At 36.7% G+C, this 20,402-nt stretch overlaps 1 protein-coding gene across 1 annotated transcript in view; it reads left to right on the top strand.

The window, feature by feature from the left end:
* Positions 1-5,628: 5,628 nt before the first annotated feature.
* GALNT8 (polypeptide N-acetylgalactosaminyltransferase 8) overlaps positions 5,629-20,402 on the top strand; it is a 41,326-nt gene continuing 26,552 nt past the window's right edge. Inside the window, 2 exon segments of the mRNA XM_039869062.1 lie at positions 5,629-5,837; positions 9,194-9,460. Coding sequence (XP_039724996.1) covers positions 5,629-5,837; positions 9,194-9,460 — 476 coding nt within the window.

Genomic DNA, 20,402 nt, shown 5'->3' with positions numbered 1-20,402 from the left:
TACAAGATGCTGCATGGAGCCTAGCATACTACTTCTGAAACCTCACGATGGACTTTCAGAAATATGTAAGGAGTTTTTGCAGAGTCCTGGAATCCTGTAACAGCAGACATGGTAAGTATCAAATAAATTTGGGCTGGCAGTGGTACTGTGTCACTATTTAGGGCTCTTGTAATTTAGAAAGCTCAGGCTACCTAAACAATTTTCTAGCCGTTTTTGTTTTTTCACTTACCATTTTCTTTAAGCAGGTTTTCATGTTGTGATACAGCTTTCAAAACCTTTTTAACAAAAATGACAGCTATGATAATATATAATGTTTGTTGAATATGTCAGGCCTTTTACAAAGGTTATCTCATTTAAACTTCATGAGAACTCTGCAAAGAAGAGTGTTATATATTCCCATTTTGCAGATAAGGAATATGAGGTTGAGAGAGGTGAAATAACTTGCCTGAGTTTACCTGGTTAGTGAGTAACAGAATCACTATCTTACTCTAATATCCATACTTTCTCCAACAGTGTGTACTTGCTGCCCATAATATCCTACTATTCTTTGGAGTGAAGGTACCATAATTTATTTAGCCATTAATGTATCATAAGTTATTTAACCATTCCCTTGTGTTTGGCCTTTTAGGTCAGCTTTATTTTTTTTATTATTATTATAAACAAAAATATTATTTTTATGCCAGTCCCCATCTCTACATTCTGACCACCCTGAACTATTTGTCTTAATTAAATAATTTGTACCTTCTTGTTCTCACAACCTTCCTTATACTTGCTTCTTCTACTACAGGGACTGAAAGTTACCTACCTTTCAAGATGCCACGTACCCAGGCTGAATGGTCACTTGCCTTCTTGTGGCCCTTGGCTCATGTTGGTGCTTCCTACATGGTTCTAATCACCTTCACTCTAATTGTAGATCATTCCATCTCTTCCATGGATTTGTGAGCTTTCTGGGGCAGAAATGTAAGCTTATTCATATGAGGCATTTGTTAAAATGCTGATGCCCAGGTCCCATAATAGATCAACAAAATTAGAATCCATAGGCTTGAGACTTGGATGTCTGTGTTTTTACAAAGATATCCATCTGACTTTTTTTAACTTGAACATTTGAGGCCCACTGCTTCAGTGTTCTGAGCAGTGATTGGATGCATGAGGGAACCTAGAATTCCCACAGACTTTCACATGACCCCTTTGGAACAAGTGAAGACTACAGGGAAAGAAATAGTTGCTGGTCTGTCTAGTTGAGTGAACATCTGAGAATATGATGCACATTTTTATTAAATTATTCTATTTATTTTAAATAGATAATTCATGTAATATGATACAAATAAAAAAAATATTAAAAATTGTTCAGTGTAAAGTCAGTCTACTTTCCACTTCTATCCCTCAGTTCCCCAGCCCCCATCACCTCCACAGATGACCACTATTCTTTTGTGTGTTTTTAATAAAGGGTTTATAATTTCAGAAAGTGATTTACTTCAGCAGTCTGTTTAGGGTAGGGGTAATGTTTTCTTTTTAAAAAAACTTTTAATTTCGAAATAATTATAGATTCATGAAACTTTGCAAAAATAGTATGGAGCACTTCTGTGTACCCTTTATCCATTTTCTCCCAATGGATACATTTTATACAGCTACAGCGCAATAACAAAACTGGGACTTTGACATTGATACTGTGTGTATAGTTCTGTGTCCTTTTAATACACATGTAGATTCATTCAACCACTACTACAATCAAAATACTTTAGCACTATTCCATCACCACTATGCATATATAACTTATCACAGTCCACTAGTGTCATTATTTTACTAGTTCAGGTAAAATGTAGAAACCTTACCTGCTTTTAAGTTTCTTTACCCTCTCCTATATATAATGCAATTGTCTTAAGTATCTCTTCTACATACTTTGAGAACTAAGACAATATTACAATGTGTGTGTCAACTGTCAGCCGTAATTTAGAAAACTCAAAAGAAGAAAAGCCTTTGTATTTAGTCAGATTTTTACTTCTTCTGTTGTTATTTCTTTCTTCTGAATGTTCCAAGATTTGTTTTTGTTTTTTTTTTTTTCATTTGTTCATTTTGAAAAAATTCTTTGTGCTTTCTTTTAGAGTAAGTCTGCAACAAATTCTCTTAATTTTATTTTGTCCGAGGATGGCTTAATTTTCTTCATTCCTGCAGGATATTGTTGTTGGATTTAAGATTCTGGATTGATCATTCTTTTCTTTTACACTCGAAAATGATACATCCTTCTGGTCTTTGTGATTTCTGATCAGAAATCTGCTGTCATTCAAATCTTTTATTTATTTTTTCTACAAGTGAGCCATTATTTCTCTCTTGCTATTTTCAAAATTTTCTCTTTGTCTTTAATTTTCAGAAGTTCAATTATGCTGTGTTGGCATAGATTTTTTTTTTTTTTGAGTTTATCTTATTTATGGTTCACACAGCTTTTTTGAATCTGTAGATTTATGTCTTTTACCAACTTTGGGAAATTTTCAGACCTTATTTTTTTGAATTCTTGTTTAGCCTTCTGAGACAGAATCTCCTTCTGAGACTCTGATGAAACACTTAATCTTTTGTTATAGTCTCAGGTTCCTGAGGTTCTGTTGTTATTTTTTTTTTAGACTGCTCTCTCTGCATTATTCAGGTTGGGTAATTTTTATTGTCTTATCTGTCTTCTAATTAAGTTCCCTGATTCTGTTCTCTATCCTCTTCGTTCTGCTATTGAGGCTCCTCCAATGATTTAAAATTTTTATTTTATTTTATTTTTAAATTAAATTTATTAGGGTGACATTGATTAATGAAATTATGTAGGTTTCAAGTGTACAATTCAATAATACATAATATGTATATTGAATTGTGTATTCACCACCCAAAGTCAGATTTCCTTCCGTCACCATGATTTAAAAATTGTATTTATTATATTTTCAGTTCTAAAATTTTCATGTGGTTTCTTTTTATGTCTTCCTTTTCTTTCCATGTCTTCTCTTTCTTTCCTAAGAGTTTATATTGCTTTGCTGAGACTACTTTTCTCATTTGTTTCAAGCATATTCATAATTGCTTGTTGATGTATTTTTATGATGGCTGCTTTAAAACCCTTATTAGGCAATTCCAACATCTTTGTCATATTGGTGTTGGTGTCTGTTGATTGTCTTTTCTCATTCAAGTTGAGATTTTCCTGGTTCTAAGTATGTCAAGTGATATATATATATATATATATATATATATATATATATATATATATATATATATATTTGCTGCAGCTGGTCATTCTGAGTATTATGTTATAAGACTCTGGATCTTAATTAAATCTTCTGTTTTAGCAGAACTTTCCACCACTGCTCTAGTGAGAAAAGGGAAATGTCACCTTGTTACTGCCAGGTGGGTGTGGAAGTCCAAGTTTCCTACTTTGCCTCCATTGACACTTAGGGAAAGATAGGTACCTCATTACTGTTGGGTGGGGAAAGACGTTCAGGTTTCTCATTCCCACTGGCTGTCACCAACTGGTTAAGAGGAAGGGCCACTTTATTACTCTTCTCTTACTGACATCATGGGATAGCAGGGATAAAAATTATAACTCCCCACAAGGCCACCATTCTAGAGGAGAATGAAGAGACACTTCATCATAGCTGGGGTGAGGGTGGAAGTCAGGGCTCCCCACATGGCCTTTGTTGATGGGATAGGTATGATATGGCAGGTTTTTCAGTGGAAACTGGCTGGAGTAGAGTAGTTATTGTCTGAATGTTTTCAGTCTTGCTAGGCTGCCCCTTTCCTGTTCCTTTTGCTAGACAGAGCAGGATTTTCTTGGGGCTTTTATTACTTTTGCCTGTCGGACGTGTCATTCTTGGGTCCTGAGATCTCTAGACAATCTGCCCTCTTATCTCCACTTTTCAGTCTTATGTTTGTTTTATATATTTTGTCCAGAGTTTTTAGTGGTCTACTTCATTTTGAGTCAGAAATAGAAGTGATTGTGCTTTTAAAATTTATTTTGACTCTAATTTGAAGGCGAGAGGATAGGAAAGACTGAGGAAAAACAAAAAAAAAAATGTTACTTATAATTTCGTTCTTTTTTGTTCTACCTGCTTTGTCTAAAGCTACATTTCTTTACTTTAAATGTTGGCCTAAGCTCTTGTCTATATATGTTGTGTTTGGGGACCTAGTAAGGAGTCTAAGGGTCTGAGACAGGTGAGAGAGATTATTATTGGAACAAAGAGGGGTCCATTCACCTGCATGGGAGTCAAAGGAAAGATTCATGCAGGAAAGAAAAGAAAGTAAGAATTTTCTTCAGGGTGTTGCAAGTCCTGGAGATGCAGGTGAGCTAATGCTCTCTCAGGAGTACCAATTACATAGGAAAAAAATCAGTCATCATGAAAATTAAGGGAGTTGGGGTCATGGGTGCTACTGATTGGACAATTGGATGGGGCTGGGATAATTGATCACTGTGTCTGGTTCTAGAATCAGCCCGGTGTCATCCTGTCTGGCCCTGTGGCCCTCTGGTGTAGTTGTTCTGGCTTGATGGACCTGGAGCTGAAACACATGTAAGTCTAAGATGTTATCTTTAGTGTAACCAAAACTTATTGTGCTGTTATTACAGATCTGAGGCTTGATAAATCTTATGTCCTAGGGCTTAATGATTAAAGGAGCAGGCATACAAAGGTAGAGGGTGGAAAAAGCAAGTAAATCACAATGCCATTATCTTGGCAAAACCAGCTCGAATTAGATAGAAACTATATTAAAGAAATGGAATGAAGTTTGTGTGCGGTATGGTATGATTATGGAGGGACCCAAAACTAAACATAGAACTTGAAACTTTTGGCTCTAGGGATCAATTTCAAGTGTTTAATTTAAATGATGATGATCAGATGATTTCTTTAAAACATAAAGTGAGTGTGAAGTGTGGAAGCAGAAGAGTTTCTGGAAGCTGGAGTAGGGTAAAACCTCAGTGTGCCGAGCTGTGTAGATGACTAACACAGAGTTGGAATCAGTGAAGCAGGGCCATTGCCTGTGGCTCACCTCCAAGGGTTGTCACAAGCTCATCCACCTTTTAGGTAAAACCTATGTAAAAATCTCTCCTCAAGTGTGCAACATTCTTTGCACACATACAATGTTTAAGACCCTGTAGAGTTAGATAAAAAGACACCTGAGACATCATCCTTGCTCTCAAAAAGCATATGGTACAGAAGCTTCCCACTTTATGGATTCCTTTCTCATACTATTTATCCCCTTCTACACTCACAGGAAAAGATGTCACATGCCCTTTCAGAGAATCTCCCAGATGTTTTTGCCCGAGATAAGGAACGCTAAAAACCAAAACCAAACCAAACAGAATATAGAGAGAAAAGCTTCTCACCCTGCAGCCTGAGCTAGCTCCAAGAACAAGTATTAGTTTGACTTCTGAGACAGTACAAGGTGTGTCCAGGTAACCTGCTGGTCATTGGGTGGCTGTCATAGCACCCTTCACACACCTGATGCTGCTCAGGGAGAAAGAAGCAGGCAACTTGTGACAGCTTTCCCCGTCAGAGAACATCTGGTTCAGCAGGCGAGGTGTCATCTATGCAGCCACTGGAGACAAAGCTCAGTCTGCTTAGGTAGTGATACACTCAGACCCACAGAGAGTGGCAGAGCCAGAGACAGAATATGATGCTCAGGAGAAATGTCTACAAAGTTTTCCGCATTGGGCTAATTCTGGTTATTGCCTACAATCTCCTCCTGGTATTTTATACCAAGGTGACTTTACAAAAGTTGATTCAGGATAGTCTCCAAAAAGAGCTTCATTTGCCTCTGTCTAAATGGAACTGGACGGTGATAAAGAGACTCTCTCACTTGGAGATGGATTTGCAGCATCTGCATAAGTTTATAATGCTAACTTGGAGGGAATGGTGTGTGTGTGTGTGTGTGTGTGTGTGTGTGTGTGTGTGTGCTTTTAAGAACACTAGAAAGGAGTAAGGGAGGGTGCCGAGCAAGAGATCATGTTCCCATCTCTCAGTTGCTCACTTTTGGCATCTGACATTGAATTCTATGCCTCTAAATGGGTGGTAAGTAATGAAAATTAGTGAGAATCAGAGCAAGAGGTTGGGGGAGGGGCGGGGGCAGGATGTGCTGAGTGGTGTGTGTGTGTGCACTTGCACACACAAATGATCATGAGTACTTACAGGCAGGCAGGTAGACAAAGGCTCAGACTAAGAACCCCTGAGATGCTCAGGAATATCTAGGCATAGCCCTGTCCTGAGGCCTTTTTGTGGCAAGGCTTTTAAACAGAGATGACAATCTCTGGGGCAAAGGCCTCACTTCTATTTTGCTGTAAGCTACTATCAGTAACTAATGGGGGCTTGTTAGAGGACCTAATATCGAATCCTGATATAACCATGATGATCATGTGACTTGGAGCAAGTGCTTATCTCTCTTATCTCTCTCAGTCTCAGGTTTCTGATCTGTACATGGAGATGAGAAGATACCTACCTGAGTTCACAGAGTTGTGAAATATGTACAGAAAGTGCTCTGTAAACTGGTGTGTATCAAATTTTAACTTCTTTTTTTATTAAAGTATAATTAATATATAACATCTTATTAGTTTTAGGTGTACAGTATAATGGTTCAATATTTGTATATACTGTGAAATGATTGTAATAAGTTTAGTTAACTTTTTTCACTACACAGTTACAAATATATTTTTCCCCTGTAACAAGAATCTCTAAGATCTACTCCCTTAGCAACTTCAAATATATGACACAGTATTATTAACTGTAGTCACCATGCTGTACATAACATCCCCAAGACTTACTTATTTTATAAATGGAAGTTTGTACCTTTTGACCCCCTTCACCCATTTCACCTACCCCTCACTTTCCACCTCTGGCAATTACCAATCTCTCTGTGTCTATGAGATTGCTTTTTCTTTCTTTCTTTTTTCTTTTAAATTAAATTTATTTAAATTAGTTTCAAGTATACAGTACATTGGTTAGACATCTATATAGTTCATAAAACATTCCCCCCAATTGTTCCCTCCCTCCCCCGGCCCTCCACTTAGCCATCATATTAATGCTAACTGCATTCCCTATGCCATGCTCCCCATTCCTGTGACCAACTATCAACTACTAATTTGTATTTCTTAATTCCTTCGCCCTATTCTCCCAACCCCCAATGCCCCTCTCCTCTGTCCATCACCAAATTGTCCACTATATTTGTGTCTGTTTTTGATTAGTTTGTTCTTTTTGTTCTTTAGATTCTGCATATAAGTGAAATTATATGGTATTTACCTTTCTGTCTTATGAACTTGTTTTTTTCTCTCATTTTTAGATTCCTTATATAAGTGAAGTCAAATGGTATTTGTCTTTCTCTGTCTGATTTATTTCACTTAGCATAATACCCTCAAAGTCCACCAAATTCTAACCTCTTCGCATAAATTCTGGGGTTTGTTTTTAATTTAGGCTCACCATGAAACTCTAACACCTATGAATTTTATGTTTACTCAGCATCTGACTCCAGTGAGGGGAAGCAGCCATGTTTCTCCTGCTCCCAAGTGACAAGGATCAAATGCTTGTGTTCCTGAAGAGAGGTTGGTTGTGTGAGCAGGGAAACAACCATTCATTCAGATATGTGGATGTGTGCACATGGTGGCTGGAATTGGGGAAAGTGTCTTTTAAAATGGGAGTGATCACTGTCCCAGCTCAGGGTGAGGCAGAGGGATGGACGAAAGGACAAATAGGAGGAGAAAAAGGAAGAGAGGAAATTAGGGAAAGGGAGAGAGAGAAAGCATTGAGAGAGGACCAAAGAGATGAGGCCAGAAAAGGAGCAAAGAAATGAGAACCTAGTGTGAGGGAATGAAAGAGTGTATTTGGAGACATGAGAAAAAAGAAAAAAGGAGGAGGAGAGGAACAAGGAGGCACAAAGCACCACATCACCATCTACATCTTCCTTCATGAAGTTCATCATATTTTATTGTAATACAATTTCTGAAAGGCAAGTTTCATAAACTTGGTTTAATTAATGTCTCATAGAGAGCCTACTGCTTTATTCCCTGTAACTGGCACATGGAGATTAAATTGATGAATAAATGAATGAATAGTGTAAGAAGGTGAGGACAGAGGACAGGCAGACAGTGATAAAGAAAAGAGTGATACAGGGCAAGAAAGCTGATGAAACAAAGAGAAGATTGTCAGCTCCAGAAGCCCTGACTTTGAGCACATCCAGCTGGGTTGAACATTGACTTGAAAGTATGCTCATTGCATCTTCACCAAGAGGATGCCTTTGTACCTGGGCAGTTACTATCGCTTCCTGGCAGAGCACCCAGATCGCACCAGGACTCTCACCCAACCCTAGGGCTTAGACTTCTGGAGGCTTAAAATAGGAGTTCTGCTTGCAATCTGGCTATTCTTTCCTTGAGCTGGAGTGCAGTGTGCCTAGAGAAGTCATTTGAGCCATCACTTTGAGCCATCGGGTTTACTTCTTTACTTTACAAATCAGTTCTCACTCCCATTTTTTATCATGACAATTTAAAAGATTTTTCACTCTGCTCAATACCCTTCTTCACCTCTCCCCACACCCTCCAGCAGAGGAAACAGATAAACCAGGGAAAACAAAAAAATAGCCAAACTTTGCGTGCCAGCCTCTGTCCTAAGCATTTTATAAGAATTAATCTGCATGATTATCACAGCAACTCTCTGAGATGCTTGGTAAATCTAAGGCACCAAGAAGGCCAAGGTCACACAGAAAGGAGTGGCCACTGATAATGCAGTACAACGTTTCTCAAATTTTATCGTACAAAAGAATTACTCATTGATTTCGTTAAAAGTGCAGATTCTGACATCTTCCCCTAACCACATCTAATCCTGAGATTCTGAGTTAGTTGATTTGAGGATAAGCCTGGATATCTACATTTTTATATAATCACAACAGATGACTCTCATGTAAGTAGTTCTTGGGCCTTATTGTCAATGTATTTCTCTGATCATCTTTCTTAGAGGAACTCAGGAACATATAAATTCTGATAGAGCTGAAAAAAGAGGTATGCTCTAGTGAATGCCTTGCCAAGACAGCCTGGCATGACTCTAACAAGTTCCCTTGAAATGTCACATCCTCTGGGACAAGAACTTGAAATTTTTAGAATTTGGAGAGGAATATATTTCAAAGAAATCTGAAGGCAAGGCAAAACCCAGGTACCTAATAATTGGCTGAAATATTTGTTCCCTTGCCCTTCATTTGCAAAAGAAAGTATGAAATTGGCAACGAGGCAACAAGAAAATGTGGACAACACACCGGGTAGGGTGGAAGCCAAGGCGAGTGAGACAGATAACCACAAATGCAGAGAGAAACTCTCCCCGAATTCACCGCTTTTCAAGCACTGGGGTGAGGACCTTTCTGAGACCCAGCAGAAAAAGGCACAGGACCTCTTCTGGAAGTTTAGTTACAATGTTTACCTCAGTAACCAGTTGCCCCTCAATCGTCCCATCCCAGACACACAAGATTCCAGGTAAGTTGGGCTTCCTAGGGTCCTCAGTTTAATTTGGGGATGAGCTTTGGGAGCAATGAAAGTCAAGGGTTGGAAAGAAAGTTGAGGGAATGGGAAATTGGTGGGGATGGGGTTCAGGGCATAGAAAGCTTTTGCAGACTGACTGAGCAGAGTTCTTGTTTTTAATCCATTTTTTAATGGCATCTCAGAGAAGATAATTGTTTCAAATATTTTTGTGCTCTTGGAGATGTGCAGAAATGTCAGAGAAACATAGATCCTTGAGAATTCTGATATGATGAGTCAAATTTATAATTTTACAGACAGAGAAATTGAGGCTGAGAAAGAGAATGGACTAGTACAAGTCACATGGAAGTTCACAGCTCTACTTCTTTCCCTGTATTTTCTTCAAACTCTCTGCTTGGATTCCTCTTGGTTATTAATTTTAATTTACTCTCTCTTTTGGTTTCCCTTTCCCATTGTCTTTTCTCTTTCTGCTTCTCCTACCCTCCTTCACAAGTTTTTAATATAACACCTTCATTGAGATATAATTCACACACCATATAATTCATTTATTTAAAGTATAAAATTTGATGGTTTCCAATATATTCAAAGAGTTGTGTACCATCACCATAATCAATTTTAAAACATTTTCATCACTTCAAAAGAAACCCCACACCCATTCACAGCCACTCCCTATTTGCCCACAATTTTCTCATCCCTAGGCAATCGCTAGTCAACTTTCTGTTCCTACGGATTAGCCTCTTCTGGGTATTTCACATAAATAAAATTAGAGAATGGGGGTCTTTGTGACTGGCTTTTTTTTTTTTTCACTTAGCATAATGTTTTCAAGTGTCATTTATGTTATAGCATGTATCAATATTTCATTCTTTTATTGTCAAATAATATTCCATTGTATGGGTATACCACATTTTGTTTACTTATTCACCATTTAATGGACATTTGGATTGTTTCCACTTTTTTGACTATTATGAATAATGCTGCTATAAACATTCATGTAGATGTTTTTGTGTGGACATACATTTTCACTTTTCTTAGTTATACTATAGGAGTAGAATTGCTAGGTCATACGATAACTATATTTAACATTTTGAAGACCTGCCAGACTGTTTTCCAAAGTGACTGCATCATTTTACATTCCTTTCAGTGTATGAGAGTCCTGATTTTTCTACATCCTCATCAACATTTGTTATTATTTGTTTTTTTGATAATAGCCATCTTAGTGGGTGTAAAGTGGTATATCATTGTAGTTTTGATTTAAATTTCCCTGATGTCTAATGATGCTAAATGTCTTTTCATGTACTTATTGGCCATTTATATACTTCTCTGGAGAAATGTCTATTCAGAGACTTTCTTTTTTTTAAAATTGGTTTATTTGTCTTTTTATTATTGAGTTGCAAGTATTATTTATATATTCTAGGTACAAGTTCCTATCAGACATATGGTTTGCAAATGTTTTCTTCCAAGTGGGTTGTCTTTTTACTTTTTTAATGACCTTCTTTGGTGCACAGAAGTTTTTCACACTTCGTTTGAGTTTAATCTTTTTAAATTTATTGAGATTTATTTTATGCCTTAGCATATGGTCTCTTCTGAAGAATGTTGTTTGTGCAGTTGAAAGAATTCTGCTGTTGTTGGGTAGAGTGTTGTATAAATATCTTTTAGTTGGTTTGCAGTGTTCTATAAGTCTTTCATGTCCTTGTTTATCTTCTGCCTAGTTGTATCTGTTATCAAAAGTATTGTATTGAAGCCTCTAAAGATTATTGTTGAATTGTCTATTACTCCCTTCAATTCTGTCAGTTTTTGTTTCATGTATTTTGGGACTCTGTTGCTATGTGTATATGTTTTTAATTGTTTTATCACCCTGATAGATTGGTCATTTTATCATTATAAAATTTCCTTTTTATCACTAGTAACATTTTTATTTTAACATCTATTTTGTCTGGCAGCAGTTGAACTTGGCCTGTGGCAGGGCCCCTCCAAGGAGGCCCTGGTCTGTACATCCAGTGGCTGGCTTTGGTCTGCGCTGTAGGACCACCTGGGGTTACACCTGAGGATGACACAACACAAGAGCAGACAGGGCAGGCACCAGAACCCTGTTAAAGTGAACCGTGCTCTGTAGTGTCAGCCCCTGCAAAATTGCTTCTCCACTGGTCATGGCCAGTCTTCACAATCAATCAGCCAGATAGTCGATCTCTCTCATTTATGAGCAAATAAAGCTCAATTACATCAGGAGGGCACACGCAGCCCATATAAGGGACATACCTAGAGTACCTGGCTCAGGTGACCAGGGAAAACTGTGTCACTGCAACTCACAGCACACCTACTACACACTTACTACTCTACTAAGACTGGGAGACATAGCAGCCCTACCTAATATGTAGAAACAAACACAAGTAGGCAGCCAAAATGGGAAGACAAAGAAAGTCCCAAATGAAAGAACAGAACAAAGCTCCAGAAAAGGAACTAAACAAGATGGAGACAAGCAATCTACCAGATTCAGAATTCAAAACACTTGTTATAAGGATGCTCGATGAATTTAGATGAAGAGTAGATGAACTCAGTGAGAACTTTAAAAAAGAGATTGCAAACATAAAAATGGAGATAGAAAACATGAAAAAGAACCAGTCAGAAATTAAGAATACAATAAATGAAATGAAGAACACCTTAGGAAGAATTAACAGTAGATTAGATGAAGCAGAGGATTGAGTCAGAGATTTAGAAGATAAAGTAGCAGAAAACACCCAATCAGAATAGCATTAAAAAAAAAAGAATCCAAAAAAATGAAGATGGTTTAAGGGGCCTCTGGGACAGCATCAAGTGTACCAACATTCTTATCATAGGGTACCAGAAGGAGAAGAGAGAGAGAACAAGGAATTGAAAACCTATTTCAAGAAATAATGACTGAAAACCTCCCTAACCTAATGAAGGAAATAGACAAACAAGCCCAGGAAGCATAGAGAGTCCTAACTAAACAAGGTGAACCCAGAGAGGCCCACACCAAGACACATCATAATTAAAATGCCAGTTTAAAGACAAAGAGAGAATCTTAAAAGCAGCAAGAAAAAAGTAGTTAGTTACCTCCAATGGAGCTCCTATTAGACTGTCAGCTGATTTCTCAACAGAAATTTTCCAGGCCAGAAGGGATTGGCAAGAAATATTCAAAGTGATTAAAAATGGTGACCTGCAACCAAGACTACTCCATCCATAATCTATCATGTAGAAATGAGGGACAGATAAGAAAAAGCTAAAGGAATTCATCATCACCAAACCAGTATTACAGGAAATGTTAGAGGGACTTCTTTACGATGAAGAAGAAAAGATATTAAAAAAAGATAAAAAATATTAATAATAAAATGGGAATAACTACATATTTATCAATAATTACCTTTGAATGTAAATGGATTAAGTGCTCCAATCAAAAGATAGAGTGGCTGAATTAATAAGGAAACAAGACCCTCTCATATGCTGCCTACAAGAGACACTTCTCGAAACACAAACACAGACTGAAAGTAAAGGGCTAAAAAAATGTTTCATGAAAATGTAAACAAACAAAAAGCTGGGGTAGCAATACTTACACCAGACAAAATAAACTTTAAAATAAAGGCTATATAACAAGAGACAGAGAAGGACCCAGTTATCCCACTTCTGAGTATTTATCTGAAGAAACTCAAAACACTACTTTGAAGGAACATGTGAATCCATATATTCATTGCAGCATTACTTACAGTAACCGGGATATGGAGGCATTCTAGGTGTCCATCGATGGATGAATGAATAAAGAAGAGGTGGTATATATACAATGGACTATTACTCAGCCATAAAAATGAAAGAAATCTTGCTATCTGCATCACATGGATGGACCTAGAGGGTACTGTGCTGAGTGGAGGAAGTCAGACAGAGAAAGGAAAATGTCCCATGTGGAATCTAGAGAACAGGATAAACAAACAAACAACAGAAACAGGCTCACAGATACAGAGAACATTTTGATGGTTGTCACATTGAGAGGTGGGGAATCAGTGAAGGAGGAGGGGATTAAGAGATACAAATTGGTAGTTACAGAATAGTCATGGGGATGTAAGTTTAGCATGAGGAATATAGTCAGTAGTATTGTAATAACTATGTACAGTGTCAGATGGATACTGGATTTGTCAGGGTGATCACTTCATAAGTTGTATAAATGTCTAATAACTATGTTGTACACCTGAAACTAATATAATATTGCATGTCAACTATAACTAAAAAAACCAAAAAAATAAAAATAAAATAAAAATACAATCTGACAATCTCTACCTTTTGATTAGGTAGTTTAATTCATTTATATTTAATGTTTCTATTAACATAATTGGATTTATGTCTGCCATCCTATTTTTGTTTTTTTATGTCTCGTGTTTTCTCTTCTCTAATCCTCCTTTACCACTCTTTTTTTTTTTACATTAAGTGAATACTTTCTCATGCAACAGTATAATTCTTTTAATAATTTTTCAGTATATTTTTATAATTATTTTCTTAATGATTGCTCTAGGGCTTATCACATATGTCTTAATTTATCAGAGTCTACTTAGAGTTATTCCAATGAGATGTATAGGAAGTTTACCCATATATAACTCGATTTTCTCTTCCTCCTTTTTGCTATTATTGTTACACATATTTCATATATATGGTACCAACTTAAAAATATACTGTTATAATTACTTTATATAATTTTATGCCAAGTAAAGATGAGAAAAAGAAAAGTGTAAATTTATAGAGTTTTTATATTTATCTTTTTCTTTACCGGGTCTGATTCTCTGTACTTGTTCCCGTGATTCAATTTACCATCTGGTGCCATTTCCTTACTTCAGTACGGCTTTGCTCCCATCCACCTCTTTTGTGCTATTATTGTCAAGTGTATTAAATAATTAAATGTTGTAGGCTCAACAATATAATTATATATACTTTAAAAAATATGATTACTTTTAAAATCAATTAAAAAAAGAAAGGAGAAGAAATAAGCATTAATAATGTCATTCATAATTACACAACTATATTTACTGGTACTCTTTGTTTTGTGTGTGGATGTGTGTATTTGAATTACTGTCTGGAGTTGCTTGCTTTCAGCCTAAAGAACTTAGTAGTTCTTGTAAGGTGGGTCTGCTACCAACAAATTCTCTGTGTTTGTTTATCTGCGAGTGTCTTTATTTTACCTTCATATTTGAAAGGTATAAAAGATGCTTAGTTGATAGTTTTTTTTTTTTCTTTCAACACTTTCAATATGTCATCCAACTGCCTCTGGCTCTATTGTTTCTGATGATATTAACTATTAATATTATTGGGGTTCTCTTGTAAGTAGTGAGTTATTATTTTTGCTTCTTTCAAGATTTTCTTTTTTATTTTTGGCTTTCAGCATTTGGATTATGATGTGTCTCAATGTACATCTCTACAGTTATCATACTTTGGGTTCATTAAGCTTCTTGGATGTGTCTAGAAGTTTTTGAGTATGAATATTTCTTTTGGGGGTTACAAAATATATATTTTGCAATTTCTTCTTTCATAAAAGATGGTAATGACTACCGGGAGTATTTTGGTGGGAAGATTTTGAGCCATGTGGTCAAAGACGTGCATGCCATGATCTGTTAGAGATACCTGTCATCATGCAAATGGTGGCATGTGTGTCAGTATTTGCCACTTGCATACCAGGAGGCAAGTAGGACATAACACATTTTCTCCTGGGTTGGTTGCATAATTTGTCTTTAGGTATGAGGAGAATATGCTGGGATCAGTTGGCAACTTAAGTTTCCTTGTACTTATTTAATTTTGGAGCATTCAGATTTAATTCCATAGGTATCAACTCATGAAACTGCTTGTTAAAAAGTATTACTGTGAACAAAAAAATGTGTGTATAAATTATCAATATATACTTTAATACCATCTGAGTCACATATGATACCTGTAAACCAAATGAGTCCTCTTCTTCCCTGCAGTCCATAAAAAAAATCCATGTGTTTCAGACATACATGAATTTCAGAGCTGAAGTATTCTGGAAACCACCATGGTTGAAGAACTGTAGGAAGACCGCTCCACTGACTTTCTCTGAGAGAGAAATAATTTAGTGAATCAGAGTTATCATATAGAATCTTGAATTATTAGATTATATAAGAATAGACCAATGCCATTTAGTCCAGCTTTCTGGCTAAGCCAGATGCCAAAGTGATTGTAGTTACTAAATTTCCTAGCTTTCTGAATAGCTGTCTGATACCAGAAAGATGCCAGCCCTGGCAGTTCTCATGTTGTTGTGTCCTCTCTTGACCTTTCAGAGATCAGAGAAAGATTACCCAGGAGAGTGTTGCTTGGAACTGGAGAATCAGTCAGTCACTTTATTGAGTTTAGATAGATATTAAATATCAACAAACACACACATGAAAAGGCATGCTTTGATAGTTAATCTCTCATAGGCAGTCCACCAAAATGCTGTAGCCAGGACCACCGACAAAATTTTCATGGCCCAATACAAAATGAAAATGTAGAGCCCTTTGCTGAAAAACTATTAAGAATTTCAAGATGGTGATAGCAAAGTATTAAGCCAAGTTAACTGTGGGGACCTGTATGACTGTACAAGTTGCACATCTGGGAAGCTGATCTTGTTGATGACATAACTTGCCTTAGGAAATCCCAACATGAGAATATATTTTGCAATTACTTAAAGCCTGTTTGCATGTGCACATATTAATTTATTTATTGTGTAGAACAGTAGTTTCAGGCAAAGTCATGATATGCATAAAGTTTATCTTTCTAACTCTAATACCTAGATCTTACTCACCTTATCTATTTCTCCCATTGTGCCACTTGTTAGAAGTGAGAGAGGGCTGCGGTTCTATATTGGAAGGAGTTGCTAGAGATCAGTTCCTGTAGCTGTCATCCAAGCAATAAATATTTTTCAGTATCTGTCCAATATGGTAGCCATTAGTCACATATGTCTAATTAAATGGAAATTAAACTTGAATTAAATTAAAATTTTATGTTTTTGGTTACATAGCCACATTAGAAGTGTACAATAATCACATGTGGCTAGTGGCTATCATAATAGACACCCCAGATATAAAACATTTCTATCACTGAAGAAAATTTTATTGGATAGAACTGATCTATATATTTCAGGTCAGGTGCTAGGAAGCAAAGGAGAAGGAGAGATCATTCTTTTTGGAATTGCAGGAGCAACACTTCCTGCCTTTCTTGATATAAGGTGGTGAAGAGAATGTGAGGTGTGCATGAGAGAAGTGTTGTGAAAGCATTTAGAACATAGTGAAGAAAATATTCAGAAAGGTGCGTGTGAGACTGAAGAAACAAACATTTTGTGAAGAAACAAAATCTGAAGGTAGCTGATTGAACTATGTGGATTAGAGGAAAAAGAAGCTGAACAGAGTTTAATTTAGTTTTCAATTTAGCATGATTATCAATTCTACCCTCAATGAAAATGCATATTTATTATATAACTACTCTGTACTAGACATGGAGAATTTAAAATTTACCTCTCATGCTCCTCTGCCTCAGCTTTAAATATTAATCACTGTCAGGCTTTAACTTAAGGTTCTTATCTGCATGTAACTTGAGTGATTTTATCCAAGTCTTCACAACCAACCACCACTTACATGGTGACAACTATTGTTGTGAACAAGAAAAGCGGCTACTGCAGTAACATCCTTAAATGCATTTGTGTCTTTCCTCAGTGCCATATTTATTGAATGGAACCTTCTGAAATAAACACACAACACACAGAGGGGGTAAGAGTTTTATGCGACAGTGCCAGGATGAAAATCCTTAGTGTCTCCAAAGAGAGCTCTGAGCTCTGTTGACTGGTGGCATGGAGAGCTGCACATAGGTCCCCAGCCAGTGGCTACGATGGGTGGAAAGCCAGGTTTTGCGCTCTCAGTGCACCCGTCCCTGATGCTACCGGGTTAGTCTTGAGCATCGTCAGTCTAAGATGTTCAGCTTATACGAACCTTACAAGATGGGATCCTTCTGCTTGTTGGCCCCTGTGGATGGGGGCTTTCCCAGGACAGTCCTGGCTGTCATTTCTGTGGTTTGGGATATTCCAGCCACACCCTAAGGGCGTTCCCATTATGTGCCAGTTGACTTTACTGTCATTTACTGGCTCCCATGGAATCTATTTTGTAAAGCCTCAAAAGTTCTCAATTCTTCATGCTCTATACACTCCCAAACTCACACGTCTCCAATCCACATTGTTCAGTTGCAGCTGTGGGACCATATATTCAGTAACCTGCGAAGGATTTCATGGTGTGACTCGAGGCAGTTCAGACTCAAGGTGGCCAAACTTAAAAGCATCAATTTCTTTTTCGCCTCTCATTATTCCTAGTTCAGTGAATGGTGTCATTGTTCAAGTAATAATCATAACAACAACAAGAATCACCAAAGTAGTAATACGATCAGCTAACATCTATTAAATACTTCTTTGATTCTGAGCACTTTAAGCACATTATTGCACTCGACCCTCTTAATAACCAGGTTCCTGACATAGAGCTCCTGAAATCCTTGTAAATTCCTAAGTAATAAGATTATGAGAATCTTTTGTTCTATTGAGGGTACTCTGGGTGGGCTCCTGGATAAGGGCTGATCATGAGAGAGACCAAGCCTTTACCAGAAGCTTGAAATTTTCAGTTTTATTCTCCCATCCTCTTGAGAGGGGAGAGGGGCTGGAAATGGCATTAATAATTTATCATGCTTACATGAGAAAACCTCCATAAGATCCCAATAATACAGGGTTTGGAGAGCTTCCAGGTTGGCAAACACCTGCCAAGATGATTCTGTCGGGGAAAGAATAATCTCTTCAACAAATGTTGTTGAGACAACTGGGGATTTATATGCAAAAGAGATGAAGTTGAACCCCTATACCACACCACACATAAATATTAACTGAAAATGGTCATACGTGCAAATATAAGAGATAAAACTGTAAAACTCTTGAGAGAAAACATAAGCGTAAATCTTGGAGATCATGGATTGGGCAGTGCTTTTTAGTTATAACACCAAAAGTATGTAAGTGATAAAAGAGAAAATTAAAAAGTTAAACTTCATCAAAACTGAAAAGCCTTTTGCTGCAAATAATATTATCAAGAAAGTGAAAAAATTCACAGAGTGGGAGAAATATTTGCAAATCATATATCCAGTAAGGTACTTGAATCTAGAATACTCTTACAACTCAATAATAAAAAGACAAATAACCAAATTAAAAATGAACAAAGGACTTAGACATTGCTCTGAATGACATACAAATGGCAAACAAGCAATGAAAAGATGCTCAACATCATTAATTATTAGGGGAATGGAAATCAAAACCACAGAGAGATAATACTTCATGTTCACTGGGATGGCTATCATCAAAATGACAGAAAATGACAAGCACTGTCCAGGATGTGGAGAAATTTGAACCTTCATTCATTACTGCTGGTAATGTAAAATGGTACAGCCACTTTGGAAAACAATATGGCAATTCATCAACTTGTTTGTAAACCAAAATTAATTTTAGACTGTAATAAAGAATAAAAGTCATTTATTTGAGAGGAGCTACAGCCTGGGAGACACAGATTCAGGTAGCAATCTTAATTGTGTTCCACCAAGACAAAAGGGAAGAAGTCTTTTATAGCAAAAAGTTCCCACCCAGGTCTTCAATTAGGTATGTTTTATGTAAATGAAGTATCAAAATTGTACATTTCTGATTGGACAAGGCAGGTTTCAGTCCACTGGTTCCCTTCAGTAGTTGACTCAGACAGTGTAAACAAGCAGTGCATAGTGCAAGAAGCCGATAATTCAGTCTGAGGTCCTTCCCAGTGTACAGAGTAAGCGAGAAGTGCAAATAGCAAATAGCCACTAAGCCCTTATTATTTATAAAATTTGGGCCCCTGGTTGACCGTGGCGGGGTCCATCTCATCAGATAAATTCTTTCTTGGGGTTCATATCAAATGAATATTTCTTCTCACGGTCCACATGTTAAACAGAGTTATCATATAACTTACTAGTTGCACTCTTGGGTGTGTGTGTAAGTGAAATAAAAACATATGGCAACATAAAAACTTGTTCAAAAATTTTCACAGTGGCATTAGTAACCAAAAAGTGGAAACATCCTAAATATCTAACAACTGATAAATGGATAAACATGTGGCATATGTGGAATATTATTTGACAATAAAAAGGAATGAAGTACTGAGACTTGCTATAAAATTGATGAACCTTAAAAATATTTTACTAAGTGAAAGAAGCCAGTCACAAAAGATCACATATTGTACATTTCTATTTATATAAAAAGTCCAGAAATGAAATTCTATGGAGATAGAAAGTAGATTATGGGGAGAAATGGTGAGCGACTGGTAATGGATATGGTGCTGCTTTTTAGTGTGATACAATGTTTTAAAATTAGATAGTGGTGATGGTTGGTCAACTCTGAATGTAATAAAAAAACACTTTTAAACTGGCAAATCTTATCATATGTGAAATGTTATCTCAATAAAAATGTTTAAAAAAGTAAATAAGTGTCTGGCATATGATAAGCATTTAATAAATGGAAATTATGACATTTAAAAAAAATAACACAATTCTCTGAACAGTTTGCCACCTCTCTGTGGTGGTTAAGTAAAGAGTTATGTCAAAAAAGACTAAAAGTCTGAGAACATGGGGACAGGGTGGTGGAAATGACCGAAAGAAGGTCTCTAGCAAGGAAGCTAATTTGGGGGTGGAGGAGGAATTCCTTTGGGGGCATGATGAATGCTCAAGTGGAAATGTCTACTGAAGATTAATAAAAAAGAAATGGTTTTATCCCCATAAAAGGAACATTTTGGATAAACAAATATAAAATCTTGCTACTGTGATAAGCAAGTGAGAGTTTCCCTTCGTAACGAGCTTGGAGAGTTGAAGAGTTGATTGATATTACAACATGTCTGTTGGTGGGGAAAAAATA

This window comes from Pteropus medius, unplaced genomic scaffold, assembly GCF_902729225.1.
Source record: "Pteropus medius unplaced genomic scaffold, Ma_sr-lr_union100, whole genome shotgun sequence".
Taxonomy (NCBI): Eukaryota; Metazoa; Chordata; class Mammalia; order Chiroptera; family Pteropodidae; genus Pteropus; species Pteropus medius.
Note: the sequence above shows the minus strand (reverse complement) of the source record. Positions and strands in the feature narration are given on the sequence as shown.